Here is an 18,870-nt window from a genome sequence, read left to right as displayed (position 1 = left end):
CATCCTAATGGCAGCATCAACAGAGCCATGCTGGTTTTCTAGGATACAGCTGATGGTTAATAGTTTTAGATTTGTGATTGAGTTGAAGCATTTATGAATCATTTCCAAGGAGCTTTAAATCTGAATACCTCTCCACTGTGGGGAGAAGCATAATGTTGTTGGCACATCTCTTACACGGCTTCTTTTAGGCACAGTGACTTTGCCAGATCAGACACCACAAGCCTCAGTAGAACAAGGCTCCATGGACTTTGTTCCCTCTACTATATTTCTCTCTCCTTCATTCTGTATTTGTGGAAAAAGATGGAATATGTTGCCAAAATAGATTCCCAAGATGCAACTGTAGATTTTCTATTAAATGATACTTCAGAAGTGAAGCAATGGTACTCTTCAGGCTCCGGTCTTAGCCATTGAGTACAATTTTAGCTGACTATATGAAGGAGTCTGTACAAATCATCAGAACAAAGTGTATGCATTAGTTAGGCTTCTGGACTCTAATAGTTAATATCGATAACTAGAATAGATGCCACTCTTCAAGGGCTGATTAAGAGATGAAGATTATGCGTGGTTATACAGCTGCTAAAGCCTCCAGCTTCCCTTATGATCTTCCTCGATGAAGTGTTATATTGCCGCTGACAAAATCTGCTGCGCAATAACGATCACTTAAATACAGAAATAGTCTCGGTGATGTTGAAGTCGGTACTACAAAATCAATTCTTGGCATCCTATTGATCCCGTAAGAAACTTCAGAATATCACTTCCACAGGAGCTAAACCCACACAGACCTTACAGTCTTCCATGCCAGGACCTTGACCGTACTGCCCAAGCTCTGCCGGCAGTCAGTCCTACGAAGACTGGTTGTGGGGGAGGTTTACAGCAACATTCAGTTTGATACCAGAGTGAATACCACAGGCGTGTTGTCAGATGAATGACACTAGAAAATGAAAATTATTCCTGTTTTGAAATTATAATTTTATCTCAAAACAGGGTTTTTTATGCATAACTTAGAACAATCTAAGGCCATTTTTGGCAGTAATCTATCCGGAAACTTCCCTTTATTTTATGACTTTTGATGGCTGTATTTTTGACTATTTTGTGACTGTACTTTTGGTTTTATGTCTGTATGCATTTTTTCACATGTAATTCTGAGTTAGCGTTTATTATTTTTTCTCTTCACCAAGGATTGCTGGAATCTAAAAGGTATTTAAGACAACTTAATCAAATAGCTAAAAAGGCTTTCTCTTCAGAGTAACCTATTATTCCTTTTTCAATCATATAGGAAATAGTCAAAAAGTGAATTCTTGATGCACCCGATGGGAACAATAGATTTGTGTTCAGTCTTTCCTTCTCTAAATTAGAAATCACAGTATAGACAATGGAATTTCTAAATCATATATTATACCTTATTCTCTGGTGGGAATAAAATGTTCATGTTTGCCTCCTTTTCTCTGTTTAACTTTGACTGCTGCGAACACTAGGAAGAATAACCCTGCAGCTTTTCTTTCTTTTTTTCTTTTTTTTTAATCTATTCATTTTATACTTTTCAGACAGATTTTTCCCCGGGGTGAAACAAAGGTTAACTGAAATTTCCTCTGTTGTGTACCTGAACGAATCAGCAGTTTGAGAAGGAAATCCCATTGATGGGCAAAGAGAGTGACAGGCTCTATTTAAAGAATTCCCCCGACTGTGTGGTAGACCAACCATGCCATGAATTTAACTGTTCCTGTGGTCCCCATACTTGTACCCACCAAAAAGAGAGAAAAACCTACTTTGTTCTGCAAATGTTGTGCTAAGCTTTGAAAATCATGAGCCACTGAGTTTTGTGAATTAACATTACTAGCAGTGGTCAAGACTAAAGGAAGCAGTATTTATAGCATGAGACAGAAAACAGACAGAAAATTATGTGTACTTATATAATAGAAAAGATACACTATGTATTTGTGTTTTAACAGGTGTCTGTGTATTTTAGCAATTTGATAGTGTACATATTCCTCAAGAATATGATTTACAGACTTATGTTATCTTTTGCTTTATTCACTGCACATTTTTATTCCCACTTAGCGTGTGAAACACCTTACCCATACATAGCCGTAAGAGGAGGTAGATGGAGTTGAGGTAGATGTGAAAGGGCATGCAGTTGGAAGAAGGTGCAGGATTTATTGTTAGGGAAGTTGTGTAGCAGTTCAGCTACACAGAAAAGAGATACGTGGCTGAAATGCAGTACTGGATGCCTGACATTAGATAAAAAGAGGCAGTATGTGCTAACACCTGGGTGATTTTTTTATTTCTTAATATCTGCTTTAAATATCAAAAGTGTGCACCTCTGCTTGGTTAAATACTCTTAATTCATGTGTATTAAACTTCATGACCTGTGAGTCTTCTTGAAAACTGCAGCTCTAGCCCTGCAGCGGGCCCCAGCCGAACATGCTGCCTGGGGATTATAAGTACCATGTCGTAGCCCCCAACCGTCAGACTTTTCTTCTCTGGCAATGACGGTTAGTCTTCTCCCATGGGTAATGGCTGCTTAAGTTTGCTTAAAGTTACTTTAATAGGTCTTGGGGTTTTTTTTTTCCACTTATGCAGGACTGTTCAGAGGTTTTTTTCTTTTTAAACTCTGATATGCTTTTGGCCAATGCCTTTGCTTCACTCAACTTGTTACATTTTAATTCATTTAAAAATGGGTTGAGTTTTGTTGTTTGTTCACTGTCATCGTTCCAATTTTGTGATGCTTTTCAAAAATGTCATGCTGGACCAGATAAAGGTTGCTAAAAATAAAGTATTGCAGGTATTTTCTCACTGACAAAAAAACGTGCATATTACTGCACGCATATGTATCTCTCTCTCTTAGGTATCAACGGGAGAGGCAGGAGAGCCTTTCCTTGCCATGAGAAAATTTCTCAGATAGAACTTCTGTCAATGATTACATCGACTGATTTCTCTGGGGGAGTTCATGGATCTCTTTTAAAGTTGCGTTAAAGAGATATTGACATGTAATCCATTATAACAGCAGGTGTCTTGTTTTTAAGTAAATCACCTTTTTCTCATCAAAGCAAAGTTGAAAAAACCCTAGAAGTGTCTAAGAAAAATACTGCAGTTGATTCCATTCCTTCTGCACAGGGGTTAATTCGAGTAACTGGGTGATGCAGAGGGGGCTTCATCTGCGGTGGCTGCTGTGCATCTCCTGGCCCTGACACCCTGCAGGGAGTTGTCTGTGTTGGGATGAAGCTGGAACTGCGAGAAACCAGAAATCCGTGATGTGGGTCCGTGACTGGTCTCTCAGGACAGTGCTCTGAGATCCGCTGGCTGCACAGAGTCATGCAGACCCGTGGTTCCCTCCCACCAAAGAGCGATGTTTTGGAGCCCCGTGTACCTGAGCGGTGCTGTGTCTGGATGCAGCTTGAATAGGAACTTCAGGCAGCATAAGGAGGACTAGCTCCCTTTTCAGTTCACGGTAGCACACCTTTTCAGTGGCTGTAGAGCAGACATCGTTTACTTCAAAAACTTCTGGTGGCATACGTGTGTGTGCGTATGTGGGGGTATATATACATGCCCATATATATACACACACATATATATGGGTACACACACGTATATATGGGTACTTGGAATACACCTTCCTAGAAGAGAAACATGTATAGTGCATCCTAGTGCATGGAAACCTGATTTCCTGTGCTTTGCAAAATCTGATGTAGGGAGGGAGTCTCGACGTCTGTTCTGGGACACTGCTTGGTTGTTATCACTTCGTACTTCCATTCCTTGTTTTTTGGAAGAAGGGCTACTTGAACAGAAAAAATGTGAAACTCGTTATAGTAACTTACGTTACAGCAAGACTTGAATCACTTTGGTTCAAACATAAACAGGAATTTTCAGATACATGTAAAATGTCACAATGTGAAATTCTTACAGATCTAGATCATTTTTAGGGGTTTAAGGCTTATAATTTTAAAATATTATTCATTACTTCAGTAGCAACCAGAAGCTGTGTCCTGACATGGTAAATATTGTTCAGAGATATGTCTGAAACAGTCCTTGCCACAGAGGTCTTACAGTAGAATGTAATTAGGGTTCTCTATTCTGTAATGTGCTATATTAATTAGCAGTAAAAATCCAATTTTTATAGCCCAGCTTTGAAACATATTTGCCCTTTAGGCCACATATCTTACCGTCACAGCTTGAAGCAGCCTGTTCCAGTGAATTGATCATAAAATAAACTAAATAAAATACATGTCTGCATGTATATTCCAACTAGAAGGAGTGAGGGGACCACTTGCCTTCCCCTTTTAGAAAACTTAGTGTTTTATTTTCAAAGCTGAATGTCCAGGCTCTACAGTTTCTCTGTGTTGTTAAATGAGGTAATGAAATAAACCTTTGCAGGGCAGGCTGAACTTGCACAGAGAACAGGGACGTGTTTTCTCCCAGTTCCAATGAGTGAAATAAAAGTGTGACTTTTGGTGGGATCAAAATCTGTGCCCGACTGTGCCTTACCTTGCTGGGGTAGCCTGCTCAGCCGCTGGGATCATTGGTGGTACGGCAGATAAGGAAATCTTCTGAACAGTTTATTATTTATTCTCAGTCAGTTTTTTGTTCTGTGAAAATGGATTGTTCCTCCAGGCAATTTTAGGTTTTGACTGCTGGTCGTCGTTCTCCCTCCTCCCCTCCTCTCCCTTTCTGGAATGAAAGAGGGAAGGCTTGAATGCACATTGAACAGTGCTCCTAAATCTGGCTTCACCATGAGCGCTGCTTGGAAATTTACATTTTCGTGCTGGTGGAGGGATACATGTGAATCTCAATGATCTTTCAAAATTTTTCTTTAAATAAAAGCAAAGCTGTTGCTTACCATTCATCCTATTGTACAGGGGCGCAGGACAGCCAAAGTGTAATACTTTATAAAAGAAGAACCTTGCACAGAGCTTCCATTTTCACCTAAACAGTATACATTTTGCATGCTGTCTGTCATTTTTTTTCAGGCCTCTTCTTTCCCTCTCTTCTTCCCTGTTCTGCAAATTGACAAAACCATTTTTTCAAAGTATAAATACAAGAAGTCTGTATGGCAAGGTCAATCGTATCTGAAGTAGCTGAAGTATAGAAATTAATATAATCTTAAAAAGGAGATTGCTTTTAATAAATGAAGATGAGAAAGAATAAAAGTATGATTTTGTTGAAGATGTTCTGGGAAGATTTTAATAATACACTGTATTATTTAACTATTGTTTAACACTGTATACTTTAACTTACAATAGTTAACTATTATTTAACTCACAGGACCCTTTAAGTGATGTAAGTTTTGTGTGTGCAACTTCTCCACAGAAAGAGAGGAAAGTCTTGACAGAGATTATCTGAATAGTTTTTAAACTGTTGCTTTTTTAAGAGTAAAAATAAAGTACTCATAGCCCCATTCCTTAAGGCAGAAATCCACCCTCTGTGTGTGTGTCTGTCTGTCTGAAAAAAAGGACGAAATGCTTTAATGTTGTACTGGCTTGGCCTTGGAAAACATCAGGTGGCAGGTTTTATTGTACCAGTCTGTGCTAAATACGGAAACTTTCAGTAATTAGCATATGTGTTTTGTATCTGTGCTTTGACCAAAATCACCCTCTCTGTCCCGGGAGGGTGTCTGAGGCTGCTGGTTGGGGTTGTGGGGTGGGAGAGCAGCGTCCTTGGGCACCCCGAGGTGGTGAGGGGTGGCGGCTGCCCGTCCACCTCCAGGGCAGCGAGCTGAGCCACCACTGTGTCCTTGGGGGAAGAGCTTCTTCAAATCTGCCGTCCCAGACCTGTCGCCTGCGCGACTCCGAGTGAAGACAAAGGTTATGGGTGCTACAGACCAGGGAGAGCATGGTACAAAGGAGTCTTCAGCACGCTGATGGGTATTGCTGCTGGAGGATGAGCAAAGGACAGCAGCACGGCTGGTGGGAGGTGGAGTGGCCAGTAAGCCAGCTCGGAGGAACCCGCAGCCACCCAGAAACTGGAAGTGCCTGTTGGACAAGATAATTCATCCAAATAAGCAAACTAAATCAGGGGGAGGGGAGGTATTTGCCAGCTCAAACAGACTTTGTGATTTACTTCATGATTTAGTGCCAAACAAAATGCTGTGGTCAGCAAGAAAAATCCTTGCAGATTTTTCTGTCTCTAAAGCAAGATTTCAAGTAGGTTGTAGAAGCATATTTCTCCTACATATTTCAGTCTGAAGAATTTATTGTGAACAAAAACAAAGCCTTATGCAATCTGTTGTGAATTAGACTTAAAAGCTATTAAACAGATTTAATAAAGAGAGATTTTGTTGAAATATTTCATTCAGCATTAAAGCTCTTGTATTTATGTTCTGGTTTGAGCAGGTTTAGTTTCAAGCACTAGGAATATTTGAATCACTGTATCATGGTTTTCCCCTGTGAAGCAGGGGATTTTGACAGTGAAGAAGAGAAACTTAGTTGGTTTGTCCTCAGGAAGGACATGCCTAATGATTAACAGGAGTTAATTCGCTGGTAATTTTGATCTGTAGCCTGTCAACCATTCTGCATGTGCATTTCTGCAGTGCACTCACCGTACTGATTGCCAGGGCAGAGTTTTGAATTACAAATATCTTTTTCTTTATGAATGAATTTCCTTAACAGGCTTCCAAGTAATAAATAATGCACTCAAATATGTCAGTGCATTTCTTTACTTTTAATGACTAGACACCAAAAGGCCTAATTTTCCCTTGGGCATACGCACGACACCCTTCCACTGAAGAGAGCTGACACGATGCTGTCCCTTCTGTCCTCTCTGCTGGGAGCCAAGAGTGTGGGAGAAGCGGTCTCCAGGGGTGCGGGTACGGTACCACCTCTCATTCTGGTGATTGCTTCTTATCCTGAACAATGCCTGGGCGAAGGATCCGTTGGATACTTGTATTTGAGCTCTGGCTGTGCCAGTTGCTATGCGTACCGTGACTTAGGTACGACACATCACTCAAATTGCTTTACAAATAGGCCGCTTAATTCATTATTAATGTCTCTGTGATGGTCGTTATCATTGTTGGCATTAGTGAGTGTTGAAAACAGAAATATTTCAAAATGCTGTTCAGATTAGAGCAGAGAGTATTAGCCCCAATTTTTGGATGAAGGACAGCAGCAAGCAGGTATTATGCTCTAAAGCACCCGTTGTATGTTTGAGTGACATACCTTGTATCCAGATACTGCATGACACGCTTCAGCTGAAATTATTGACTTTTTCAGTAAACAAAGGGTTAGGTATGACATTATTGATGGTATAATTTTAATTTCTAGTCATCTGCCTTTTATTGGAAATTAACAGTACAATCAAAATCAGTTGGATAAATTTTTACTGTTTTTTTAACTTTGTAAATCTTGATGTTGTGATTTGTGTTAATAACACGTGTAGATGCTTCAGATTTGGATTGTGGGAACAGGATGGGACACTTTGCATTAAAAAGTTTGCAAACACACAGGATTAATTTGCGCACAAATTGTAATGGTTGCTGTAAAACTATAGGTAAGGCAAACACCTCCGTTGACATGAATCCTCCCTTAATGATGAAGAAGATGCTGTGGTGGTACAGCTGTCTTTGCACAGTGAGAGAATTACACAGTGTTGGCATGCAGAATTTTTAAACAGCTGTAACTGCATCCCTATTCTTTTAGCTTATTGCCTTTTATTTCCTTTTTGATTTTTTCTTTTTACTTCTGCCAGTCCAAAGGCTGTGTGTGAGAAGGTTATGGTGTGACAGCTGATAATTTAGTGTGTCGTCCTGATTTATTGCACATTACCAAACCCTGTTTTGAAATGGAGTTACTTAGCTTACAGTCTTAGTTGCTGTGGTTATGCATAAAGTCATTTTGGCATGCAGCAGTCAGAAAGCAGTGCTGAAGACACAGGCTTTGCAGATTTACAAGGAGGAAAAGTATATTTTATGCTGTGCATTAACTTCTTGTTCCATGTGCTCCCACTCTGGCAACATCTGGACTTGAGCTGGGCATTCCCATGAGTGCAGGCAGAGATAATTCAAATGGCTGGAATTGGAAGCTTTGGAGTTGCTGCCTCTGAAGAAATTAAATCCTTGCCTGAATTTAAACCCTGGCGGGCAGGACAAGAGGGTGGTGTCAAATAAAGTCCACCCACTAGATGGACATGTGCTGATTTTAAGGTGAATCAGGTTTGGTGCCAAGCAGGTTGATAGCTTTCCTTTACTGAAGATAGAACTAGTTTCTCTGCTTTGGTACATTCAAAGTCTATTATCAATTTCGGTAAGTGCAGTAATCATAATGTTGAATATATTGTAGAAAAATATCCATATAAATTAAATATAATTTATTTCTGTTTTTCAGGAGAAGTGGAAGTGGACTGGTCCATCTGTAATAAAGACTTAGAGGTAACACAGACAACCAAATTGTTCTATAATCCTTTATTTTTATGTTTATTAACAAGCAGAGCAAGATAAATGGGATTGAAAATCCATCTGTAGTTTTTGTGTGGAATCCTTAGCAGTGTCCTCCCAAAGGCAGGCAAAGCCTGAGCTCTCGTGCAGTAGGAAGAGGTTCACTTGTTCGGGCAGGCACACAAGCAGAGTGGGCAGAGGATGCTAGGAATCAGAGCGCCGCCACAGACTCTGAGCAGAGGAACTCGGCTCTTCCTTCCCAGTCTCTTCAGAGACTAGTAATTGTTTTGTGGCAACTAAATCGCATTCCCACAGAAGGCACAACAAGCCATCTGTGTTTGGTTAGCCTTCCTGCACTCCCAGAGGTTGAACTCATCTCGGGAGTTGGTACGGTTAGGTTGTAACCTGGAGTAGTCATGCAAGGTACCGTAGCATCCCGGAAGAGTAAGCTTCAGCTGTAAGGTCCAACTCCTTCTGATTTCTCTTTCCAAGGTTCAGTAATGCTTACATAATTAGGTGACATTAACAAACTCTTTCCCTTAAGAGAAATGGTACTTTTGTACCTCTCCCATTCACTTGTTCAAAATTTTATTTCAGTTTTTAAAAATCGTGGTTTACTAAGCAATAAAGGTTGAAGATAGGATTTTCAATTCTGTCTGCCTATGCAGAAAGTATATGTGAGGTCACTGGGAGAGAGAGATGTTTCCAGCTTCTCTTTTTTCTTCTTTTTCTTTTTTAAATCTTTCTTTACAATTGCAGATTGCAGATTTGGTCTAGACTTGTATAGCATTGTAGTTTGCCCAAAAAGTTTCCCTTAATGTGTGCAAGGGAACGTGTAACTTGCATTTGCAATTAATGTTAGTTATATTTGTATTCTGGGAAAAATTCCAGTTCGTCATGAAATAGCATAGTGAGTAAAAGTGTCTTCACTAATCAAGGGAAAGCAAAACTTCATAACTGCAATTTTAAACAGCAAAAAAGAATGTCCTGAAGTGGAAGTTTGAACAAGACAATGCTTTTCTTCTAGACAATGCAAGTTTCTGTATAACAGAATTATCCAGTTCAAACCTGGATGTGTAAATGGTACTTGTAAAAAGTTAGATTTCTAACTGAACACTACCAGCAGTGACCTTTACAAATTTCCACTTTTAACAAACACTGGAACACAGAATCTCAAATGGTAAATACATTTTTCTTTTCTTGTATCCTCAGGCACAGATCTCCAACTATGCAAGTGTGAGGCATACCAGTATGCGGTACTACACAGCTGATAAAAATGTTACCTGTAGAAATTGTAGTAGACCAGGTCATTTGTCCAAGAACTGTCCTACTCCAAAGGTAAATGCAACACTTCAATTACTTGTAGATGCAGCTGTTGCTTCTAATACTCTTTTGTGCTTGCCATTAAAAGCATTGCCTCGGTGGTTTATTATTTCACTGAAAGGTTGCTCCAGGTTGAAGGATAGCTTGTACAAGATCAGTTTACTATATAAAATTAGCTGTCTGTTTTGTGGAGGTCGTTGCTTTTATTGTTTTTCTAAAGGAAAATATCTGTTAGTATAAACTGAGCAAAAAGAGAGTCAAGTACAATATAGAAACATTTTTTCATATTGTAAAACTAGTTTTAAGATGTAAAATGTTTTTCAAATGTATTTTCAGTAAGGAGAACATAAGGAATCCAAAAATCACCCTTAGTAAATGAATGAAAGCAGATATCTATATAATGAACCATGATTTGAGTAATGTTAAAAATTATAGGCAAGATGAAATTGGAAATAACTTTAAGCAGCTCAGATAGATGCCAAATATTCAGAAAGTTTGTCCAGGGGTTAGAGGTTTAAAAATCAGTCACTATACTGTGAAGAAGTGGGGGCAGTTGCATGAGAGTCTGGATTTACCAGTCCCCACAACAAAGTCTGCAAAAACCTCAGCCCCTGAGGCTGTTACCCACGCTGAGACTTTGAGTGACTACATCCCACCCAGCTGAAATGTAAGCCCTTGGAGTGAAGATACACTCACTCACTGGGAAAACTGGCTGTAAAGAGATACAGCTATGGCCCTAGAATAGTGTTCAGTGTTTTATATTTGTCAGTCCACGTGCTTATTTGTGTGAGTCACAAGGCATGTAGCCAAGTGGTTGTTGTGGGCTGACCCCAGCTGGCAGCTAAGCCCCCACCCAGCCACTCACTTACCCACTCCTTGTGGGGTGGGGGAGAGAATTGGAAGGGTAAAAGCAAGAAAAACTCATGGGTCGAGATAAAGACAGTATAGTAAATTAAGAAAAACCCCAGTGATGCAAAAGCAGTCACTCACCACAGCAGACCTATGCCCAGCCAGTCCCCGAGCAACAGCTGCTGTGGAAAACCTCCATCCCCCCAGCTCTGTTGCTGAGCACGATGCCGTACGGTACAGATATCCCTTTGGTCAGTTGGGGTCAGCTATCCGGCTCTGTCCCCCACCAGCCTCTTGCCCACCCCCAGCCTACTCACTGGGGGTCAGGCTGGGAAAAAGAGAAAGCCTTAAGCAATAGCTAAATGTTGGTGTGTTATCTAAAACACAGCCCCATACGGCTGCTGTGAAGAAAATTAACCCCATCCCAGCCAGACTTAGTGTAGTGGTCTGTGGCACAGACCATATTTACAAACCAGTCCAATATGTTGTGTTACATACTGTACATCATGTTCCTGTGATACAGTTCTGGTTTTCAGCTTTTAAGAAATTTTGTTAAAAAATATGTTCATACAGAGTGCCCAACACTTCTGCTCTAAGTGAAATATATTTTCCAGTTTAATGACTATTTTTGTTGTATTCATGGAGCAAATAACATCGACTCTAAGCGTTTAACAAGTGCTTCTGATGCAAGGTCCAAATCAAGAAAATACAGGGAGTCTATGGAGTTACAACTTCGAGTTTTACTCTATTCATAGTCTTCCTTCACTTCAATTCCTCGATGAAACATAACATCTCTGCAATCCCTAGTAAGCAGCAGACATTTATTTGGGGTGGTTTCTTCTTCATTTCCTCTTTTGATTTTTTTTTTCTTTTCTTTAATCTTTTGAAACATTCTCACTTAACATAATTATTTTTTTATTTCTCCATAGAAAGTTCCCCCTTGTTGCCTGTGTGCAGGAAGAGGTCATCTACAAAACAGTTGCCCAGCACGTTTTTGTTTGAACTGCTGTTTGCCTGGCCACTATTACAGGGAATGTCTTGAGAGAGCCTATTGGAATAAACACTGCAATCGCTGTGATATGAAGGGGCATTATGCTGATGTGAGTATAGCCCGTGGCAAAGAACTCATTCATTATTGGTTTTGTATCTATCAAAAATTGAATTTACAACAATCACAGTCTTTTCATATTTTCTTTAATTTTATATAGTGCATATTTGTATAAGCATATGAAAATATTGTAGTTAGTCGTTACCTAACAGCATCACGGTTTTCATGAAGAATGGTTCAAAGAAAACAAACTGGAGCATTGTAAACACTCAGTCTTTAGTTTAGTGTTGTCCAGTTTAGTTAGGGTCATGAAAAATGTCCTCATTTCTGTTGAATGGAAGGTGTAGGGAGCTTGAAATTAGGAGACATGGTACACTGCAAGCATGCCAGCAAGAGGTAAAGAATAACTCTGATGCTCCAAGAGCTCCAGATCCATGGTTTTTTCGCTATGATCACATATTCATCAATGAAAATATTATGGGAAGTTCAAACTAATGTCTAAATGGGTTTGGGAGGCATTTAGAACTGTGCTGTATTTTACATTGCAAATGTACTTTACGAACAAAATGGAAATGGTACACTTTATTTCTTATGCAAGTATAGGTGAATAAAAATTTTATCTGACATTAGCTTATAAGGAAGCAGGCGTAGAACCGTATTCACATGCTTTAGCTTAGTTTCTGCCTGCTTTTCAGTAGAGTCCTCTATTATTTGTGAACATAAATAATAAAGATAATGATGAAATTGTCTGTCTACTTCCATAGCACTATGGACAGGCCCATCACATATACACTGTAAGAGAATTTGTAAAGTAGTGGAACAGTTGCAAAATTGTGTACTCTACTATTGAGAGAAAAATATTGATAGAAACATTTCATGTCTGAAACCTACTGATGTTTTGTCTTAATCCCACGAGAACCACAGTGATGTTATCCATCTTCGCTATTGTCGTTCAAAACCCAACTTTTTCTACTTAGACCAGCGTAGCTCATACAGGTTGGGTGGACAATCACTCTAATTCCTCGTTCATATTACGTTACGCTGCCTCTATGTCACAAGCACCAGAGAGAAAAAAGTACTTAGTACCAATAATAATCTCCATACCGTACCTGACAAAACAACATTTCAGAGGTGTTAGCAAGCTTGCATCTGTATTCACAGTACAAATGGTTCTGTCAAGTGGGAATATGGAAGCGCTCCTTTTGTTTTGCTAAAAGATTGGATGTTCAGTTCATTTCCCACCAGATGCTTGGCTGCTTGTTTCAGGTCAAGCAGCAAAATGGCAGAAAGGTTTCCATTTATTTTATAGGGAGATGGAGGCCCCATAAAACATATGCACTCTGTTGGACATGGTGGTGTTGGGTTGACGGTTGGACTCGATGATCTTAGAGGTCTTTTCCAACCTCAATGATTCTATGATTCTATGATTCTATGTTATTATTCTTTACTGAGCATTCAGAGCTGTCTTGGATAAATGAATGAGTAACTTTGGCATGAAAACAGGTATGGAAATATTAAAAATGTTGAAGTACTGTAAGGATACTGAAGTATGTTAAAGGTCATCCAGATACAGTGTATTCTCTGCACTGAAGACTAGATGGGAGGTAAGGTCATGGGCCTTCATTTGGCTGAGACTTTTTTTGTCAAAACTTTTATCATTTAAACAGTACCATTATGGAAACACACTCTACAGTGCGTGATCTCTTTTCTTAAAAATATTTCTTCAATTCCTCTGAATGCATTTTGAAACAATTTAAACTCTTTTGCTCTTGACAGTCTGCCCAAAGCTGTTATTACTGCTAGTGAAACTTAGTAGATATAAGAAAGATGAAGAGAGGCTTTTTACCCAGGCCTGTAGTGACAGAGCAAGGGACAATGGTTTTAAACTAAAAGAGGGTAGATTTAGATTAGATATAAAGAAGAAATATTTTACAATGAGGATGGTGAGACACTGTGACAGTTGCCCAGAGAAGCTGTGGATGCCCCATCACTGCAAGTGTTCAAGGTCAGGTTCAATGGGGCTCTGAGCAACCTGATCTAGTGAAAGATATCCCTGCCCATGGCAGGAGGGTTGGAAGTAAATGATTTTTAGAGGTCCCTTCTGACCCAAGCCATTCTGTGATTTTATGATACCGCACAGTAGGTTAGGTCAGTTCTGTACTAACTGCCAGGAATCCTGGATGTGAGGAACGTATTGTCATGCACTGACACTGCATGCTCTGAAAGAAATCTAAAGATTTTGAGCAAGAGCATTTAAAATTATTATGAACATCATGTAGCCTAAGTAAAAGCTTGTATCAGTATTTCAAAATACATATGTATATATTAACAGAAGGTTTTTTTGTAACAGCTCAGAGAATTTCACAAACCAGCAACTTTTGTTTCATCTTTTAAGTATGGTATACCTCAAAGCTAGACACCACTGGTTTTTAAATTTTTGCTTCCTGGATGAATAATTTGATGTCAAGTTTAAGTGCAGGAACATTTTGCAAGAATGTTCCACCTCTGAAGGAGACTCTCATACAAAAGCATTCTTCAATATTAGTGTTAGTCTTGTATTCATGTGCTTTTCTGTCTGTGCACAAAGCCCTTCCCAGATAGATAGTCTTTAAATATATATACTTCTCATATAGATACATAGATAGTGCTGAATTGAATTTTAAAAATATAAACTAGATGAAGGTAATGACTTTGCAGTAGGAGGTTCAGGTATGACTGTATGACTGTAACATGAAGATTTGTCCTCATATTTCATAAATACAAGTAGAGGACTTGCTGTGTCCTTTCTCTAACTTCCCTGTGGCTTTTCAGTAGTAAGGACTGAAGAGAAAGATAGAAGTAGTCTGAAGGCTTTTGAGTTTGACATGATCTACTAAAATAAAACACAGATGAAAATTGAAATGTGATTAAACATATTTTTATCTTTTTTTAACCTTGTATGATATTATTATAGTTTTACATGTCCCAGAAATTCAGTCCTGTACATAGCAATTAGCCTTTTATGCTATTTTTTTTCCAACTTAAAAGCAACTTAAACACAAAAAGGTGAGGATAAAAGGCAAGCTGTGATAGCATCAGCATAAATTCCTACTTCATTTTCTATCTAAAGATGTGGCTTAAATGTTTGTTATCCAAATACACCTGTTCGATTCCCCTAAAAGTTAGGGTTTTTTGACATTCAGAAATATTTGAATCTCTCTCTAAATGTCTCCTCCCTACCTTTATTTCTTCTGTTTGGTCAAAGAATGAGAGAGGTCCTGAGAAGGCCTGCTCCTCCCTTTCACTGAATACAGAAGTTTATCTGAATAACTCTTCTACCTGGTAAAGCTTATGTTCCGTAACGTCTGTCATTATATTCAATCCCCATATCGCAGAATCATGGAATAATTGACTTTCAGTGGGAGGTTTGACCCTGCAGCTTAGCAGTCAGACATGAGAGACTTCCCTTCATGTGCTTTCTGAGTGTCATTTCCATGCGAGGGGAGAGGGACTGTGCGTTGGACTGTTCGTGGGTCCATTCTGCTCCTGCTGAAGATGGCCCGGTGCCACACCAAACGTGAGGAGTTAGGGAAGGAAAACTCAGAGTTTGTTACAGGCTCACCACAGACAGTGGTATTTGGGATATCCAAATGATGCCCAGCCCCTTTGGGAGTTTACTATTTCTTTTGGTATTTGAATGTTAGAAATTTAAATTTGGTCTTCCTCTTCTAGCTGTACTTTTGCTTAGAGCTAACGTGTACACAGTACCATTACTTTAAACAACATGAATGGCATATTTCTGCACCTCCTTTCTGGTAAGCAGTTAGACAGAACTGTAATCTTAAGTGTCTTTTCTTTGCCACCTTTTCTATTTTACACATTTTATGAAGCCAGTTATCATACAGTAATTTTCTTTTCTGTAAAGAATTACAAGTCCTCTATCATCCCAAAATTTAAATCCTACCTAAGTTGTATAGATTATCAGGAACATCACAGCATGTATTTTTTCCGCTTATTTAAGTCCACCTTAAATCAGAAACGTTTGTCTTTGAAACTTTCAGGCAGTTCTCCTGCGCTTCTGCATGACAGGCATGAGGCCACCTGCACAGTGAATGCCGGACTGTAAGAGCAGGGTCTCATCTTCCCCATCCTTGGAAAGAAAGATGGCACGGCAGAACTGCAGAGTGCAAAAGAAAGGTTGTGAGGCTACACAACAGGGTCAGAGAGGTTATGGAAAGCAAGAAGGTATCCTCTGAAAACCTGATGTCTGTATGCAAATGAAGAAAACAGAAAGGATCATAAACTCTAGCAGATTAAATGTGAAAGTGCAGAATTGAGGCTAAAAAGAGTTTAAGGGGCAGTTCACAAAGGAATCAAAACCAACAGTAAATCTTTCTCACATCAGAGCAAGAAGCCTGTAAGGCCAACAGATGATCAAGACATGAAAGGAATGCTCAGCCAAGTTAAGGCCTTTGCTAACAACCTAGATATATTTTTTTGGCATCTGATGTTCATAGTGGAAGAAACCGGGAACATTCCCACACTGAAATCTTACTTTGTGGAGGCAATCATCAGCGAATCTCTCTGAAATTGTAGAGAATGTTAGGGTTACTGCTAACCTATGAATACTAACTCATTACCAGAACCGGATAACAATTACCCAAATGCTGTAGAGGAGCTGGAAGGTAAAATAGCCAGATCAGTGACAGCGGCGTGTAACCTTTTGCTTTGTGTCTAATCAGTAACTGAGTGGCAAATACAATGACAATTTTTAAAACGGGTCCCAGGGAATGCTGGGCAACCAGGCCTGCCAGCCTGATGTGTACACCACGCAAATTACCAGAAACTGCAATAGCAGTGGCATGTTGGAATGGACATATAAATACGATATACATGGGAGGATTCAAGATTGCTTTTGTAAAGGAAATCCTACTTCTCAGAAATCTCTGGGGTTCTTCAAAGGAGAAGGTCGACAAGCATGTGTGTAAACATGATCCAGTTGACATAGTCTACGATTTCCAAAAGGCATTTGACAAAGTTCCTGACCAAAAGCTTTTGAGGAAACTAAACAGGCATGGAATAAGAGGATAAAGGTAGTATATGCTAGTGTGACATGGAAGAGGGTGAACAATAGGGCAACAAGATTTGCTGAGAAAACTGAATTATTTAGAGTGTCAGTGCTGTGAGCCAACTGTGAAGAACTGCCCAAGGACTGTAAGCAACGGAGGGAGAGTGAAATAAAATGGTGGATGAACTTGACTGGCAATAAATGTAAAGTAAAATGCCCAGGGAAAAATAATTCCATCTTTGCACATGGAATGATGGGCTCTGAGCTTACCATTACCATTCAGGACTCAAATTTTAGAGTTATGAGATATGATCCCCAAAAAAATCAGTTCAGTGTGCAAAAGCTGTGAAAAAAAGCCAGTGCAACATTAGGAATCACCAGGAAAGCACTGGACACCTAGGTGCAACTTTGGTCCCTCTCTTCTGCATCCTTCAGTACAGCTACAACTCTTCAGGCTGGAAGAGAGATGACAGAGGGAAGGATCTGTAAAGAGCTTCAAAATCATCCGTGACGGGAGACACTGGTTAGGGATCAATTGTTCATCATTTCTTCCAGTACAAGAATTAGGGGACATCTGACAAAGGCAGTAGGAGCTAGCTTGAGAAGAGACAGAAGGAGGTGACTCTTCGTGCAATAGGTAGCAGACCTGTGAGAGTCCTTACCAAGCGATGCAGTAGATGCAGAAAGCCTGCTCTGGTTCCAGAGGAGAAAGGAGCAGTTAATGGAAGAGAAATCCATGGGAGGTCATTGAACACGTAGAAACTTCATCCAGCTTGCGAAGTCATTGAGCTTAAAACAGTTGAGTGTGGAAGAGTGTTAGGGAAAGGATCTGTGCTTGCCCTGTTTTTAAGGTCCGTGAGGCATCAGCTTATGGCCACAGTTAGAGACCATGGGCGGGTGGTGGTCCAACGCAGTGTAGTCATTATCGTTTTCAGGCTATGTAAACTGAGCGTAGTAACAGGCCCATATGTCTGTGCCTCTGCTAATTACTTTCTGTAAAGAATTACGAGTCCTTCACAGGGCATTTTATCAAAAACCTGAAAGTGTTTTACCAAGCCCAGTTACCGCAACTGTTCTGTATCAACCTGCCTGTTGGGATGTTTCTGCTGTCCACAGGAGCTGGAAGCAGATCACAGGTTTTGCTCTGAGCCTGGGGCTGAATGAGTCCCACATTCTCCAAAACACTCTGAAAACTCTACTGCAGCCTTCATGGAGCAGATCTTAATACAGCATTGGGAAAAAGACTGATATATTCCTAATATTTTTTTAGTTGTTATCAAATACTTTGGATGTTCCAAAAAAGTTTTAATTTGTCTTTCCCAGAAAGTTCACTTGCTTTTACTGTGACACAAAGGATGCAGAACAAACTCCTGTGCGCAGTCTGTTTCAGAGTGACTCTCCATGGTCACGCTTTTGTCTAGAAGTGGACATGAGGCAGCTCAAGGTACTTCGCCTAGTTTGATTTGAAAATGTTCAAAGTTATTTAAAACATTTTCAGGGTGATACATTTATTATCTGTTAGGACAGTCACTTTCCCTGAGACAACCCTGAGAATGTATGGAGTCATCTTAGATGGAAACGTGTTGGAAGCAGCTCAGCCTCGTGTGCTTTCCTCAGGAAGATCATCAGACGAGCATGTAGCAGAGTTGTTCAAAAGTTTCAAGTGCAGTTCTGTTTGACCGTTTGCTGCTCCCCCTAGGAAAGAGCACATTAGTCTCATGCAACATTGTGTGCACATATAGATGTGTATCTATATATATCTGTGTGTGCATATATATACTTATGCTTATATATGTATAAGCTGAAAACCCCATGCTGTGAACGTTCTGTGTTTTGCAGGTTCGGTGGCAGTTAGGTGGATGTCATGAGGCTTGTGGTCTACAGTCTCACCTGCCAGCTGCAAGGGTGGGAAAAGAACTTCATAAACAGGGTGACGTGGCAGGGAGGAGACAAACGTGGCAGGCAGGACAGTGTCTCCTTGTATACTTAGGAAAAAACAGTGTGCGGGTGCTCAGTGAGCTGCCTGAGCTCGTCCAGGAGCTGGCAGCCAGGAGTGCCCGGGTCCCCAGCTCTCTTCAGCCATGCTATGCCTGCTGGCCCTGTTAATGTAAAGGCACGTGCATGTCTGCACACCCCAAACACCCTGCAAGCAGCGCTTCTTCCCAGGAACCAGCCAGGTACCTCAGCCAGCATCTTCTCCATGTGTCTGGACATCTTTTCTGGCCATGTAAACCACTGTTA

General features: G+C 40.1%; 1 protein-coding gene across 2 annotated transcripts in view; it reads left to right on the top strand.

Annotated features, from left to right (window-relative positions):
- ZCCHC7 (zinc finger CCHC-type containing 7) overlaps nt 1-18,870 on the top strand; it is a 120,900-nt gene that overhangs the window by 72,699 nt on the left and 29,331 nt on the right. For both annotated transcript variants that reach the window (XM_076362755.1, XM_076362756.1), the window contains 3 exons: nt 8,313-8,356; nt 9,575-9,700; nt 11,464-11,634. In XM_076362755.1, the coding sequence (XP_076218870.1) occupies nt 8,313-8,356; nt 9,575-9,700; nt 11,464-11,634 (341 nt within the window). The remainder of the gene's footprint in view (nt 1-8,312; nt 8,357-9,574; nt 9,701-11,463; nt 11,635-18,870) is intronic.

This window comes from Aptenodytes patagonicus, chromosome Z (assembly GCF_965638725.1).
Source record: "Aptenodytes patagonicus chromosome Z, bAptPat1.pri.cur, whole genome shotgun sequence".
Taxonomy (NCBI): Eukaryota; Metazoa; Chordata; class Aves; order Sphenisciformes; family Spheniscidae; genus Aptenodytes; species Aptenodytes patagonicus.
Note: the sequence above shows the minus strand (reverse complement) of the source record. Positions and strands in the feature narration are given on the sequence as shown.